The following is a 14,002-nucleotide window of genomic DNA, read 5'->3' as shown; positions in this document are numbered from 1 at the left end:
TTTGTACACTTTGTCACCATCTCACACAACGCCGCACAGATAAAGCAAGACAACAATGTAAATGATGTCTCAGTATAGTTTTTCAACCAGTTTTCAAGAAAATCTAAAATCATGCATTAATACTGTACGTTTACCAAGTAAACTATATCATTGTTTTTTCCCCCCAAAAATTAATGGAATCCCAATATTGCCCCGACATTCATGTCCCTAGTGAATGGTGTAACTAAAATGATCATTTCAATTGTGCAGAATAATGATGAAAAATGGAAATTTCCATTCAAGGTTTAACAATCAACTTTTATCTTCTCTGATGAGTATCAGTTAATGAACCTCCTAAATTACTGATTACATAAAGTGAAGACCGTATACTTATAGGTATTTTGCTTGTGTTGTTGATGGGCAATGTTGGCTTTGAAATGGGTGACTCGCAGCAAGGTAAGATTCCTAAAGATCTATTGATAATATTCCAACAGTTGTATTTGTTCGCAGGGGCTGAAGGGGCAAAGCAGCAGCGCCCGCAGGTGAATGATGCAGAGGAGAAAAAATCTCAGATGAGTGCTGATAGTGGTCTCAGTGTCACCTCCGGGTCTCAGGTCAGTGGATGGTGTACAATACATACACTTACAATAGAATCCATAATGGTCAAAAACAATTCATGTTAGCTGGTGTAATCTGCGATGATGCCGACATAAATGCTGAGTTATTTTTCGCAATCTTTTTGCTCTACCTATCTTTGTAGAAGAGTGACACAGAATCTGTAACAAGTTCTGAACCTCCCATCTTAACAAGAAGTACCAGCCAAGATTCAGAGGCGAGCACAGTGGTAGGGCAACACCAACTCAAATACTGTAGTGCCTTATGCCTTTGTCTTATGTATCTATATTCATTTTACATCCTAAATGATAGTTATTATCAACCCACCATGCCATCTTCAGTAGTTGTCAACCAAAATCGCTGATTTAAACATACTGTAATATTAAAAACTAATTTGTTGTGATCGATGGCTATGGGAGTCAAAGAATATCCATTTTAAGCCACACTAATAGAGTGAATAAATCAATGTATTTTATGTGTGTGTGTGTCTGTCTGTCTGTAGATAAGCAATAGTTCTGGAGAAACTCTGGGTGCTGACAGTGACCTGAGCAGCACAGTGGGAGATGGTTTGGGTGGGAGAAGTGCATCACACTTAGCCCAGTCCAGAGGGACCCTCTCTGACAGTGAGATTGAAACAAACCCTGCTACCAGCTCAGTGTTTGTAAGTTCAAGAATTATGACTCAGGACTCATTTCATTGCTTTGATTTTTTTTTTTTTCTATGAGTTAATTTTTAAACAAAGATTTGAGTAAACACAAGTTACTCAAGTCTGAGCTAAAGGTCTTGCTCTCTGCCATAGAGTGTTGATTCCAGAAGACCTCACTTACGAAAGTGGCGAATTGGGAAGTGCGGTCACTCACAAGTTTTTCATTTTTATCAAGCATTTGAAATTTAGGAGGTAACAGGTGTTAGTCATTAAGTACACCTAAATAAATTAATAAAAAAATCTCAACAAATCTCAAATGACAAGTTATTATAAACCAGTCAAATGCTCGACTTGTAATCCATGTCTTTGTTGTCAAAACATGAATGTATTCATTACTGTATATATTTTCTTGAGGTATTGGTTATCTAAATTGTGTGCTGGAAAATAGTGGCATCAGACTAAAAAAATAAACATGTCAGTCAGGCCCGAGTATGTAAGCAAGTTCAAAAATTTCAATTGCGCTTCCTAAATGATAGATTTGAGCTCATCTTGAACTCTCATTTCAGTAACATCTGCATGATGTACAAAAAAAAAGATGAAGATGGAAGGAACCACCTTTAAAGCTGACATTGTTTTGATGTTATAAAATGCGTTTGGTTTGGCTGGTTTTACTAGGGGAAGACACACACACTAAAAGCGGGCACAAAAGAACAGGCAGCTGCGACAGCAAAAGGGATGTCTACTCAACCAATGGAGGACATCAGTATGAGGATCTATCTTTGTGAAGGCCTGCTGGGTATGTTTACGTTGAGTTGTAATCACTTCTGATTGTCTCTGTCCCCGTGGTTTTTTGTTTGCTGTGTTTTGCTCTATACTCCTTTTTTTGCCACTAACACTTTTCAATTATGGCCCTAACCCCATCTGCTTTTCTTCCCTCACGCCTCTTTTTTCTCCTGGGAAAATCTTCCAGGCCGCGATAAGAGCTCCGTTTGGGATCAACTTGAGGATGCTGCCATGGAAACCTTTTCGCTAAGTAGGGCTAATCTTGCTGTGGCGCTTTTTCCTTTGTGTCAAGTGAAAATGTTGTTTTCCAAGTCTAGTGCTTAATTTAATATAACATGTTTTCACTCCTTCTTCACTCGATCAATTGTCTTTAAACCAAAGCTGCATGTTGTTATTGTTTTTAGTTGATAAGGCACAGAAATCTCTAAAATATGACTCTGCTTATATACTTGCATTTTTTACACTGCTGCTATCCAAACGTCCTTCCTATTACTTACCCCTTTAGCCTCTATTTGACAGATGCAAACAAGGCTGTAAAATGATTAGCAAATAATGAACTGATACAATACAGTTGATGCCTGCACGCTCGCTTTGGAGCTCCATTTGCAAAGCTGCAATCTCTGTCTAAAGCTGACACTCAGAACTGATAACAATGTAATGAGAAAACACCTTTGTTCAGTCATCCACATGGCAACCGGCAATCATCTCTACGTAGACACAGGCATTCTCCAAGCCTTCTCTGCTTACTGTGTGAATCCACTTCGTACTTCACCCAGTAACTTTCATAGGATACAGGGGACCCTTTGTTTACAACAACATTCTGTTTTGTTAAACGAACCCACCACCAATCTACCCCCATTATTCTACTCTTACCACCACCACCTATCAGAAACCTTTTGCAAAACTACCAAAACTCTCTTATAGGCATGGCGCTCAGGTAGGTCTATGAGGCTTTAATTAGTGACTATTTATTGAAAACTGTCCTGTAGAATGTGTCAGCATGTAAGCTTTGCACATTTTGAACTATGTGATGGTTATATAGGTAAGGAACGGTCTACGCTGTGGGATCAGGTGCAGTTCTGGGAGGATGCCTATTTGGATGCTGTCATGTTAGAGCGTGAAGGGATGGGTTTGGACCAAGGACCTCAAGAGATGATTGAAAGGTTTGAAAAGTGATACACACAGTATATGACTATTCAGCATGAGTCAAGATTTATTTCTGTTTTGATTTCTCATTATTCATAGTTTGATCAGTTAGTTAGCATGTTTATGAGAATACCGCATAAGTGACTTCAGCAAAGAATCAGAAATGAGTTAACAGTTAAAATTTGCAGTGGACTTTCCTTCGGTGGGTGTTATTTCAATTCTTAATGCAATATAATAAATTGTGAAGACTATAAATCAAATAAATGCACCCTTCACGGCTTACCCAAAGTACATTACTGGTCTATGTTTCAATAGATACTTGTCACTTGGAGAACATGACCGCAAGCGTCTGGAGGATGATGAGGACAAACTCCTGGCTACACTGCTGCACAACATGATTGCATACATGCTCATGCTGAAAGTAAGACTCAGAATTTGCTTCACAGCACGTAATCGTCGCATTGATCCTCCATACATTCAACAATTATTCCCGTTTTTTCTTATTCACTGTTTTTCTAGGTGAGCAAAAATGACATCAGGAAGAAAGTAAGGCGATTGATGGGCAAGTCCCACATTGGCCTTACCTACAGCCAAGAGATCAATGAGTTGCTGGACAAATTGGCTGAAATGGTCAGCATTTGTTTTTCCTAATGTAGTCTTTGAGCTCCTGTGGATCACTGTTCTCTATTGTACTTTTAGAATGGCCGTGAGCTCTCTATCCGGCCCTGTGGAAGCCGTCATATCAAGAAGCAAACGTTTGTTGTACATGCTGGTACTGATACCACTGGGGACATTTTTTTCATGGAGGTTTGCATAATCTTTAATATTATAATATAATTGGTCCTGTTGTTAAGGTGTATTACAAGGTGTTTCACATTTCACTCATGTTTCAGGTATGTGATGACTGCATAGTCCTACGCAGCAACATTGGCACAGTGTACGAGCGCTGGTGGTACGAGAAGCTAATCAACATGACTTACTGCCCTAAGACCAAGGTCTTATGTCTCTGGAGACGTAACGGCCAAGAAACTCAACTCAATAAGTTCTATACCAAAAAGGTGTTAGGTCTATCACGTCCGTTTTTCTATAGCTAAGCACAATATTTTTTTCTCCTCTTAAGACGCATTGCTTTCTTTTCTGCTTTCTAGTGTCGTGAACTTTACTACTGTGTTAAAGATAGTATGGAAAGAGCTGCAGCTAGACAGCAAAGCTCCAAACCAGGTAAGGGTCTGATTTATTCGGAGCTTGGACTCATCAATGTTTGCATGACTGAGGTAGAAGTGATCAAAATCAGATTTAACTCCAATATAAGAACAAAATATGGTTTATACTAGTTTTTAAGGCTTCTGCAACCATTCTAATAAGTCAATTCAGAATTGAGCACCCGATCCAGGAAGCTCTTCAGGAAGCAATTCATTCAATTTCTACAATGGAGATGTAACCCAGATATGGATGGGAATCCCATAATGCATGTCCCACATGCACAATTACTAATTTTATGCCAACACAGTCAGTTACATTTAATATGTGTAGAGAAAACGGTTCTTGAGCAAAAATACAAAACAATCTGTTTAAAAACACAAACTACAGCGCACATTTATTTTAATTCTTTTTACCTCGTGCAAGCTAGTTAATCTTCTTTCTGCTATGACATAAACAGAGGGTGCCTCGTATCGGGTGCAATCTTAAGGTTTTCGTGATGATGTACCCTTGTGTGATAAGGTTTTTCAGCAAAGTTTTCCCTTAACCAGCACAAAGCATTTTTAGAGGGGAAGTTGGAAACAGTACTTAATTTGATCTTAATTTGAAAAGAAAACTGAACAATTCATTTGCTGATACCTGCAGAAACCTTTTTTAAAACCTCGCCCCCCTCCCCAAAGTGACTTCATGTACTCCCAGAGGTACTCGTATCCTCATTTGGGAACCTTTGCCAGAGTACACAGGTCCAAAATCTTTATGAAATCCAAGTCAAAAGATGAACAAATACAACCTCGGACTTAGCCTGTGTGTCTTTTATTCATTTATTTTTAATAGTCAACAGTTACAACCCAAAAAAATGTAGGTAAGCCTCTAAGTTTGTTGTGTCTGTCCTAAGCACAATCATTTGGACTTGATTTCATCAGGTCCAGAGCTCGGTGGAGAGTTTCCTGTCCAAGACATGAAAACGGGTGAGGGAGGATTACTGCAGGTCACATTAGAAGGAATCAACCTGAAGTTCATGCACAGTCAGGTAAGTAGCACGGCCCACCGCAGAAAGAGGCTTCATACTTCACACAAGGGCATGAAAACAAACTCACTCATGGTATTCGGGTTTTCATCCCATCCTACTCAATGCCTTTCTGCTCATCTCTTATTTCTTTCACGTGGTAACCATCTTCCTCTAGAGTTGACTACTTTTTAGCAAATAGTTAAAAGGTAGTAATGTTTGCTATATATTCCTCAGAGGAAGAACTTGTGTTTTGCGTTTTTGATTTAGCTGTTTTCTTTCCGTGTTGGTGTATTTGCCTGCATGCTTGCATTTCTCAAAACAATATTAGGTTCAAACACATCCCTCCACGTTTCTTTTCGCATCTGGGAGCTAAATCTTCTTTTTCATTTACTGTGTGGGAAGAAATGAAGTGTTGATGTTTGTGTTGTGCATCAGCGGTAAGACTGATGACTGATCAAAGACTTTTCATTAATAATTGTCTATTCAGTAGCAACCTGAACGTTTTAAGTTTGGACCCTCAAACATTGTCATGATGTTGTCTTCACATCAGCACAGTTAGTCAGTTAGGATGGATTGGTGACACAAAAGGAGAAGCCTTCATAAAGAGTTTCTTATTGCGCATTGAAACGGAATAATGAGCACCATTTTTCCAAAACCATTTACGGCCCAAAAGTCTTGAGGAATTTGAATACCTAAATTACATGGGGAAAAAAAATGCTTGTGGCATATTTTGTACTATGGATACACATTTTTTTATGTGAACACTGTTAGGAAGAGGGGAAGCTATCCACAGGATCAATTCTTCATGCTATCTATCTAAGACAGTAACACGCTACCGACGCAGTGAGAAGGCCAACTCAAAAATAAACTTTCCCTTACCAAATAATACATGGGCAAATTCTGCATCATTGATTTGATATGCTTTTGTTTTAAAGCTGTTGCCGGCATCTGTCATCATTGCTCTTCCTATGATCACTTTTAAAAAAAGTAGGCTTTTCAAATGTGCTGTCTATGCCAGTAAAATGACTGCTGTGGTTCTCATCTTACTTTGTCTCAGACCAAAATCAGTTAGGGGATTTTTGTCCATAATATTTGGGCATCTATTGGGCCTCTGTCGTCAAGAAACATGGTGACACAAAATATTGTCATCTGCATAATTATGAGCTGTTGCCTTGACTTCGGATCTGTCCCCAAGGGGCAGTATGCAAAATCTAAGCTGGGGTGGACTTAAACTTGACTCTTGGGGCACCCCACATTAATTTCTATTGTATCCAATGTGATGAAAATAAATAAATAAACCATGATCAACAAAATCTATATGTTTTCAGATAACTAAGTTGAAAGATTGTTATCTTTGCCGCAAGACATAATGGATGTCAATTAGTGGTACTTTGTTTTGGAAATTACAGAAATGTAAATACTTGTTGTACTTGATCTGGAAAAAAAAAGATATGTATGCCGTACTAATTGTAAATGCCAGGAATGGGATGAAATGCAAATTCTACAGGGCAAGATGTCATACAAGATTGAGTTCCCGAGTATGACTCGAGACAAGATTTTTGCAAGATTTGTTGTATAATGTGTCTTAACATAACCGTTCCAGTTTTCAAGATGTTTTATTTATACTGAGAAGACTTCACTGAAATGAACAATCTAGTGTGCAAATAATGTAAATATAAAACAGCCAGGCTCATTTCTCAGCTATAGCTGAAATCTTTTTTAATACTGAATACTTTAGCAAAATGCATACAGCTTCTGTTAGCCTGCGGTGTATGACCAGTTTTTTTTTCAGTGTTTATAAACCGTCTTTGTCATATCTGCGAATAATTTACCATAGTTTTCTTTTAACTGAAAAAAATATATATATCGCCACAGATGATATAAAAATAACTGGAGCATCCTGTACTACTTGTGTATGGCTGCAGATAGTGAGACTGGGCATTAATCAAATTACATGGTTTCTTTCTTTTTTTATTTGGTTGGTTTAAAAAAAAAAAAAAAAAAATCCATTTCCACTTAGTTGTGAATGACCAACCATATATTTTTTTAATAATCAACTATACTTATTCCATGCATTTTGGTTGAGATGAAGTGACGTCAGAACCGAAGAACACACATTTGAGTCAGTCTGGTTTTTCCAAGAGTATGAACGGCAACAGTCGGGCTGTTGGCGTCAAAGCGTGCAGTTATTCAACTGCTCTCATCAGCGGCCGTAGACGCTGCTAGCTAGTGGCTGATTCATTCTAGAGGCGGCGCTGATTGCTAGAAAAAGTCATCGTACAATAAAATACCAAGGTAATTGGTGATTGAATGTGATTTCTGGACAAGGTTGTGTTGTTTGTATCGTTGTACGGCCATGACACATTTTCCAGTAAAAACTTCCAAATGAAAGCCTTCATATCAAAATGCAAGCATCCGTGTCCATACATTATTCGGTATGGTAATGTTTATTTTTAAGTCTTACCACGCTTGGTGGCGTTTTCTTGTCACAGCAGTAACAAGCCGTGCATTCTGCTGTGCACGCCATTGCAAAAAAAAAAAAAAAAAACCAGCCAAAAGAAAAGGATCTTGTGCTGTGCAGTGACGAGACATCTCGTGTTGTCCTGATCTCACAAGATCTCATCCCATTTCTAGTAAATACTGAACAGAATGACTGTTCTGAGGAGAGCAGCACAAAGAAATCAATCAATACAAACATGCCACCCCACAGATATCACTCAGTACAATCTCAAAACTATCAGAGTATTAGGCAAGCGTTGACTTTGATCGAAAGAAAGAGGAAATAGTCAAATTCTTTCCGTTTGTTTTTTTTTGTGCACTTCACCTTAATTAACTTTTGATGCATATTTCTCCTCTATTTTGTTTGAATCAAACAAATCGTTTGTTTTTGTTTAGGCACGTTTGACTTGAGAGCTTCCACAAGACTAGTCTTAATTCAGCTACCTGCTCTTGTTCATGTCTTCACTCTTTCATTAACAGTCCATTTGTGTATTGTTTTAATTGTGCTCAAAAGCTAGAAAATGATTTGGGAGTCAGTCCAATTGTAAATTATAGCTTCTCTAAAGCAGGGGTGCTCATTACGTCGTCTGCGGTTCTCTGGTCGCCCGCCAAGGTGGACCATGTGACATTGCACTACATGAGGAAAAAAAGTAAACCGAAAAAAGAACGTCAGTCGGGAAAGAGAAAAAAAACTGTCTCGTTTCATCGGGTGCCGGATCAAGTTGTCAGTCGTCAAGAACATGCTTCTGGGAGCGACTTCAAAATAAAAGCAATCCAAGGCCGTTTGTGTCATAAATGACATGTTAAGGTACAGTTTATTTTTAAGCAATGACTGGCCTTCTCATTACTATCATGGAGACGGTTGGCAGGCAGCTCATTCTTCACTCCGGTTACTCCTCGGAAATTGTGTCTGTCCTTCCTCGTTCATTTTATTCTTTGTATTCTAGTGATATTACTTAGGAGAAGAACGACTATTAATTGAATATATCAGTAGCTGAGATATATTGGCTGCCCACCATAGATTACCAGGTAATCATTGGTCATTATAATCCTCCCCCCAGGGCAAAAACGTTTGGGCACCCCTGCCCTCAAGCATTTAGGACCCAAAAGGACCAAGCGCATAAAGTTCTAGGAACCAAGCGTCCGTCACGAGCGCCTTCACGAATCGTCTTGCGCTTGTACTCGCACGAGTGTGTGCCAGCCCTCGTTGCTGGAGGAGGAGGCATGGAGGGCTCTGGGGAATGGAAAGCAAAGGTGAAGCCAGCTTTTTAAGACCCTAGTCAAACGGTCGGTCCGCTTTTTGTCTCCGCGCCGGTTAGGGGATGCTCTCGGCTCAATTCTCAAGCGAGTCTGTACAAAGCTCCTGTGGGCAGTGCCCACCCAGAGTGTCATTGAGTGTTTGTGCTCTTTTGTCCGATAATAATCCAAACCATTTCTCTCCCATGCTTTCTCCCCCTGCAAGGAGCGGAAGGTACACAACCTCTGCTGTGTTTGCTTCTTAGCAGTAACACCTTCTAGGATTCCTTTTTGCTTTCTAGCTTTCCTTTTTACTTTTGTAGCTGTGTGTCCTTTTCGCTTTTACTGCATATGAAAATTCCATGTATGCATCAATGGGCCACATTGCTTCTCATGAATACTCTTCTATTACCTTTTCAAATTGAAAGTCATTTGATCTCTTATGTGACTTCATCATCAAGTAGTTGTTAGCTTTGAACAGTCGCACTGCTTTTACTGTAACTGTTGCCCATGTATCATGGAAACTTCTCATTTTGTGCTTTTGTTTTTTTTCCGTTGCTGTTAAAAACTTTGCATTCTACATGTAGCGTTTTTAATTTACCTTTCATAGTGAATAAGGCAAGTTTGAAACTGGATATTTTTTGTATAAAGTTTGAACTTCCATCCAGTATTGTTAAGTTAATAATGTTCTGTCTTGTGTTTTTTTTGTTTTGTTTTTTGTTTTTGTTTTTTTTTTAGGTTTTCATAGAGCTGAGTCACATAAAAAAGTGCAATACAGTGAAGGGAGTCTTTGTCCTGGAGGAATTTGGTAATTACACCATCTATTGATTGTAGGCCTGTACTTGGCACGGCAGTAACTCAGCTTTATGGCAAAGAGCTAATAAGGGTTCACTAAATTGGACGTGAGCAGTAGACTGATGGACAACGTGAAACATTTGATGGTGCACAACTGGACTGGGGATCTTTCATTTTGAAACAATATTAGAAATAAACAATGTAATGTTGTCGCTTGAATAAATCCTAAATGTCTCACGGTATAGTGTAAGTTGCCTGCATTAAAAGTATCATAAAGAGGTATGATCAATTACTATCAAAATCTATGTGACGCTGTGGTACAGTGAATACAGAACAAAAATATACGTCTGTAATTCACCCTTGATCAAACCTCCAGCAGATGTTTCTCACTTTGAATGGGGGGAAAAAGGAATTTGTCTGACCTGCAGAAAGCCAGCATGTGTTAGGACCGGATTGAATTAGTTACAAAGACATCTTTATTCATTACGTACTCCGCCTAAGTTTTTGGACACAGCATTCAGGATTGAGCATAATGGCTACCCATCAACCCAGGCATAAATGCAAACACATCTATCGAAAGCAGGGATAAATCAACCTAATTTTACATCTCTTGTCTGAAGCTCAGTGAACACCGGAGTAATGCCTATAATGTTTTGCTGCTATGCGTGAGATGGGTCCAGGTTTACCGAACAAACTTGTGGAAGGAGGACAGTAAGTGAGTTCGAATTGTTGGGTGTTGTGAGCAGCAGGCAGGGAAACAGGAAATAGTTTCCAAAGGTTGAAGTGAAGCGCCAGGCTGGGTTACTGCCGTGTCTCTGTGCTGATTTTGTAATGTTGCCCTCATCTTTGCCACTATGAAAACCTTCATTCTCCAGCAGGTAAAGTGTCGTCACCTTTTTTATTCAGACAAATTCTACACACAATATCTGTTCTTTTGACTCCTTCGTTTTCCTGTCCTGTGCTCCCCTCATCAGCTGCGGTTCATTTGGGAGATCACCCCAGACTCCATCTCTCTCATTAGCCATTTTTGTCACAGCTAAGGGAGATCTTCCTAATTTTTTTTTTCCCCCTTTTTTTATTTTTTGGAGTGCTGAGAGAAGAGGTTTAACATTTCATTTGTTCAGCCTCCTCTTCTCTGCTATGGGTTCAGTTACTAATGAAAAGTCAAGACTGGGGCCAAATATGTCGGGCATCGCGTAACCGCTTCTTCGTCTTGTCCTTTTCACATTCATTTCATTGGGGCGGAGAGAAAAATGATCTTCTATTTTTGTCCTTCTAATATCTGAAGCAGTTCTCTTGACAAACACATTATCCGTCTACTTTTGTGGGCTACGTTGCCCTTAATAGTCCAAACTGCATTCTGATGTAAATTCAGATTGTACTTGGATATTCTCACACACTTATGCACACAGAGCATGCTTAATTGGCTTCAAACCCCTGAAATTAATTTGTGTCCATTTTTGACTGGTGAGGGGGACATCAGTGGCTCACAACATATTTTAAAGGCATGGTCAGATTTCAAAAAAAAAAAAGAGGCAAGCTTTCAAAGATGAACTGACTCAAGTTCCTGCTACCCTTGAATTTCTCTTCTGTCTCTTGCATCGGCATAGTTCCTGAAACTAAAGAAGTGGTGATCCACAAGTACAAGACCCCCATGGTGAGTCCTCATCAATCTGCTAACGCACCACAGCACCTGTCGTTCAGTATGCGTTACATAGCCGGTTAACGTGGTTAAAAGCTCCAAAAAGTTGAACTTCCATTATACAAGACCTTTGACACTGCGAGTCATCCCTCGCTACTATGCGCCTTCCCTGTCACGCCCTCAGCGCGTCGCGGGTTGAGAAAAAAAAAAAAAAAGCAGTACGGTACCCTTCTCACCTGACTGGCCTGTCAATCAGCCCAAGGGGCACATGACGCGGACACCAATGAGCGGAGGAGTGGATTTCAACTTCTAAGCGCGAGTTGGTTACAACCTCTGCCCTCGTTGGTCGATTGGAGACAATCACATGTCTTGTAGGAATGCTCGCGTCTTGTAGGAGTGCCCCTCAAGCTGATTGGCAGATTGAGTGGCCAGTCAGGTGAGAACAGTACTCTGAGTCTCTGAGTCAAACAAGCACAAGAGGCCAGAAGAGACCTTTTGTACTAAATTGGAATTTCAAGTGTACATTCTCCTTTTTAATCACATTTGGTCAGCTTCTTGCGTGGGAGGGGTTTCATTCCCCATTAAATGCGAAAAACCAGGGATTACTTTGCCAACCTCTAAATTGAAGAGCAACATTTACTGCAGATGATCGACCAGTCACTCGATTTTCCCATTCACTAGCAACATGTATGTCAAGAGTCGTCTTCACGCTGCTCGCATTTTATGCGGTGAGTTAACGTCCTCCCCGTCCTCATGTTGTGCAGGCACATCAGATCTGTTACTCGGTCCTCTGCCTTTTCTCCTACGTGGCAGCTGTGAAGGGGAAGGAGACGGACGGAAAAGCCAAGATTCTATCGCCACGACCTCTCCCAAGCTAGTGCACCCTTTGCCCCCATGGATACCCCCCCCCTCCCTTTACTCTTCCTCATCCATGTGCCTCTACTCCAGTTCCAACACCACAGACAATCCCTGTCACATTGAAGCACACAAATCTATGTAAATACTGGCCTGCTTTCGACCCTCAGTGCTCTGTGATGTCGTGTAAATACTCGTTCTGAGGTTTGTCCTCGTCTGTCGTCTTCTGCTCTGCCACCAGGTGTATTTTTTTTTCTAGATGAACCAGGTGCATGCGGGTCCCGTGCACACAGCCCTCCCCTCATAGAACTTACTTTGACTGCGTACTCATTTACTGTGACGTGGCTCTCTGCTAACTTTTGCTCTTAGCTCAGTCCGCTGGGGTTGATTTTTGCTGTTCTAGTTGCACTGTAACCTCGTCTGTGCTCTGCTGTTGCTCAAAAGCATGTTACTCGGACCATTCGGAAATAAATATTATATATATTTACGTATATAGTATTTATTTAATATATACGTACATTTTGCTGAATATTTCTGAAACGAAATGCCCTTACATATTAGAGACGTTAGCCATTTCTTATCAAGCTTTCGCGGGGTGAACAATGTCAGATTTTTTTTTTTTTTTTTTTTTTTTGTCGATTGTGTGATATGACGTCTGTGTGATGTGAATGTCTTGTTAACGTGTGATCCGTGCATTCATTTGGTAGGTTGGTCACACTGTAGAAAAGCTCTCCCTAACGAGATGAATGCGACCTTCAAAGTAAACAAGAAGCACCCCTTAAAAACTCATTAAAGAATACTCTGTAGTATTGGGTTATTAAGTTTGAGTTAATGGGTTGCATGGCCACGTTGCAGTCAGAGGTTTGGAAAGACCCTCTAGCTTTTCATTTAAAAAAAAAAAAAAAAAAAAGTGTTGAACCAGAACATTTGGTGTTTCGTCAGTCTGGGTAATGATGTAGATGGTCTAGAATGACTCCGTTTCACGCCTCTGCATTATCAAGAGGTACTAGCTTCAGTGAGACCATTTAGGAGGGGTTTACAGACTTTTGACTGGTACCGTGCCATCATCTTCCAATATAGTTCACCAAGAAAGCGGTGAACGTTGTCGGTGTTACAACTTTTTCTGGATGGTCTTAGATGTCCCCTTAATAGATTCTGATGGCTCATCCTGAACTTTGTGCGTGTGCGTTTGGTGGTTTCTCCACATCCAGCAATTGGTGCAAGCCTGTATTATTAGCCATTGACTGTATATATGTGAGTAAGCAGGAAGTTCCATCAATTCCACATCCAGCAATTGGTATTAGCCTGTATTTTTATCCATTGACTGTATGTAACGACATAAGTAGGAAGTTCCATTAATTCCATTTTATGTCACATTAAGCCTGGATCCAAAGTTCAGTGTGGAACTGGGACAAAGCTTTGATGATCATGTGATCTTTCCAAATGTTTGTCATTGTGTTGACTGGCTACTGTCTTGTGAGAAAAGAAATTCCAAGTGTGACTATTCTAGTAATTGGAGTACTTGTAAAAATCTGATGATGTATATACAGCTTGAGCCATCCAATAAAGTGGTCCAGAGTAGAGCTGTGTGTTCTTA

The 14,002-nt window shown here is 40.0% G+C and overlaps 1 protein-coding gene across 18 annotated transcripts in view; it reads left to right on the top strand.

Moving 5' to 3' along the window:
- madd (MAP-kinase activating death domain) overlaps window positions 1-13,988 on the top strand; it is a 41,206-nt gene extending 27,218 nt beyond the window's left edge. For 8 of the 18 annotated variants that reach the window (XM_088414079.1, XM_088414080.1, XM_088414078.1 and 5 more), the window contains 15 exons: window positions 490-593; window positions 740-823; window positions 1,097-1,255; window positions 1,916-2,036; window positions 2,211-2,273; window positions 3,066-3,186; window positions 3,485-3,590; window positions 3,689-3,799; window positions 3,869-3,976; window positions 4,063-4,227; window positions 4,318-4,390; window positions 5,293-5,399; window positions 9,852-9,921; window positions 11,519-11,565; window positions 12,315-13,988. In XM_088414079.1, coding sequence (XP_088270205.1) covers window positions 490-593; window positions 740-823; window positions 1,097-1,255; window positions 1,916-2,036; window positions 2,211-2,273; window positions 3,066-3,186; window positions 3,485-3,590; window positions 3,689-3,799; window positions 3,869-3,976; window positions 4,063-4,227; window positions 4,318-4,390; window positions 5,293-5,399; window positions 9,852-9,921; window positions 11,519-11,565; window positions 12,315-12,428 — 1,553 coding nt within the window. In that variant the 3' untranslated portion in view covers window positions 12,429-13,988. The remainder of the gene's footprint in view (window positions 1-489; window positions 594-739; window positions 824-1,096; window positions 1,256-1,915; window positions 2,037-2,210; window positions 2,274-3,065; window positions 3,187-3,484; window positions 3,591-3,688; window positions 3,800-3,868; window positions 3,977-4,062; window positions 4,228-4,317; window positions 4,391-5,292; window positions 5,400-9,851; window positions 9,922-11,518; window positions 11,566-12,314) is intronic. The other 10 variants (XM_088414072.1, XM_088414086.1, XM_088414076.1 and 7 more) reach the window with 6 other exon arrangements.
- Window positions 13,989-14,002: the final 14 nt, after the last annotated feature.

This window comes from Hippichthys cyanospilos, chromosome 4 (assembly GCF_059441005.1).
Source record: "Hippichthys cyanospilos isolate Australia breed blue-spotted pipefish chromosome 4, RoL_Hcya_1.0, whole genome shotgun sequence".
NCBI classification, from domain to species: domain Eukaryota; kingdom Metazoa; phylum Chordata; class Actinopteri; order Syngnathiformes; family Syngnathidae; genus Hippichthys; species Hippichthys cyanospilos.
Note: the sequence above shows the minus strand (reverse complement) of the source record. Positions and strands in the feature narration are given on the sequence as shown.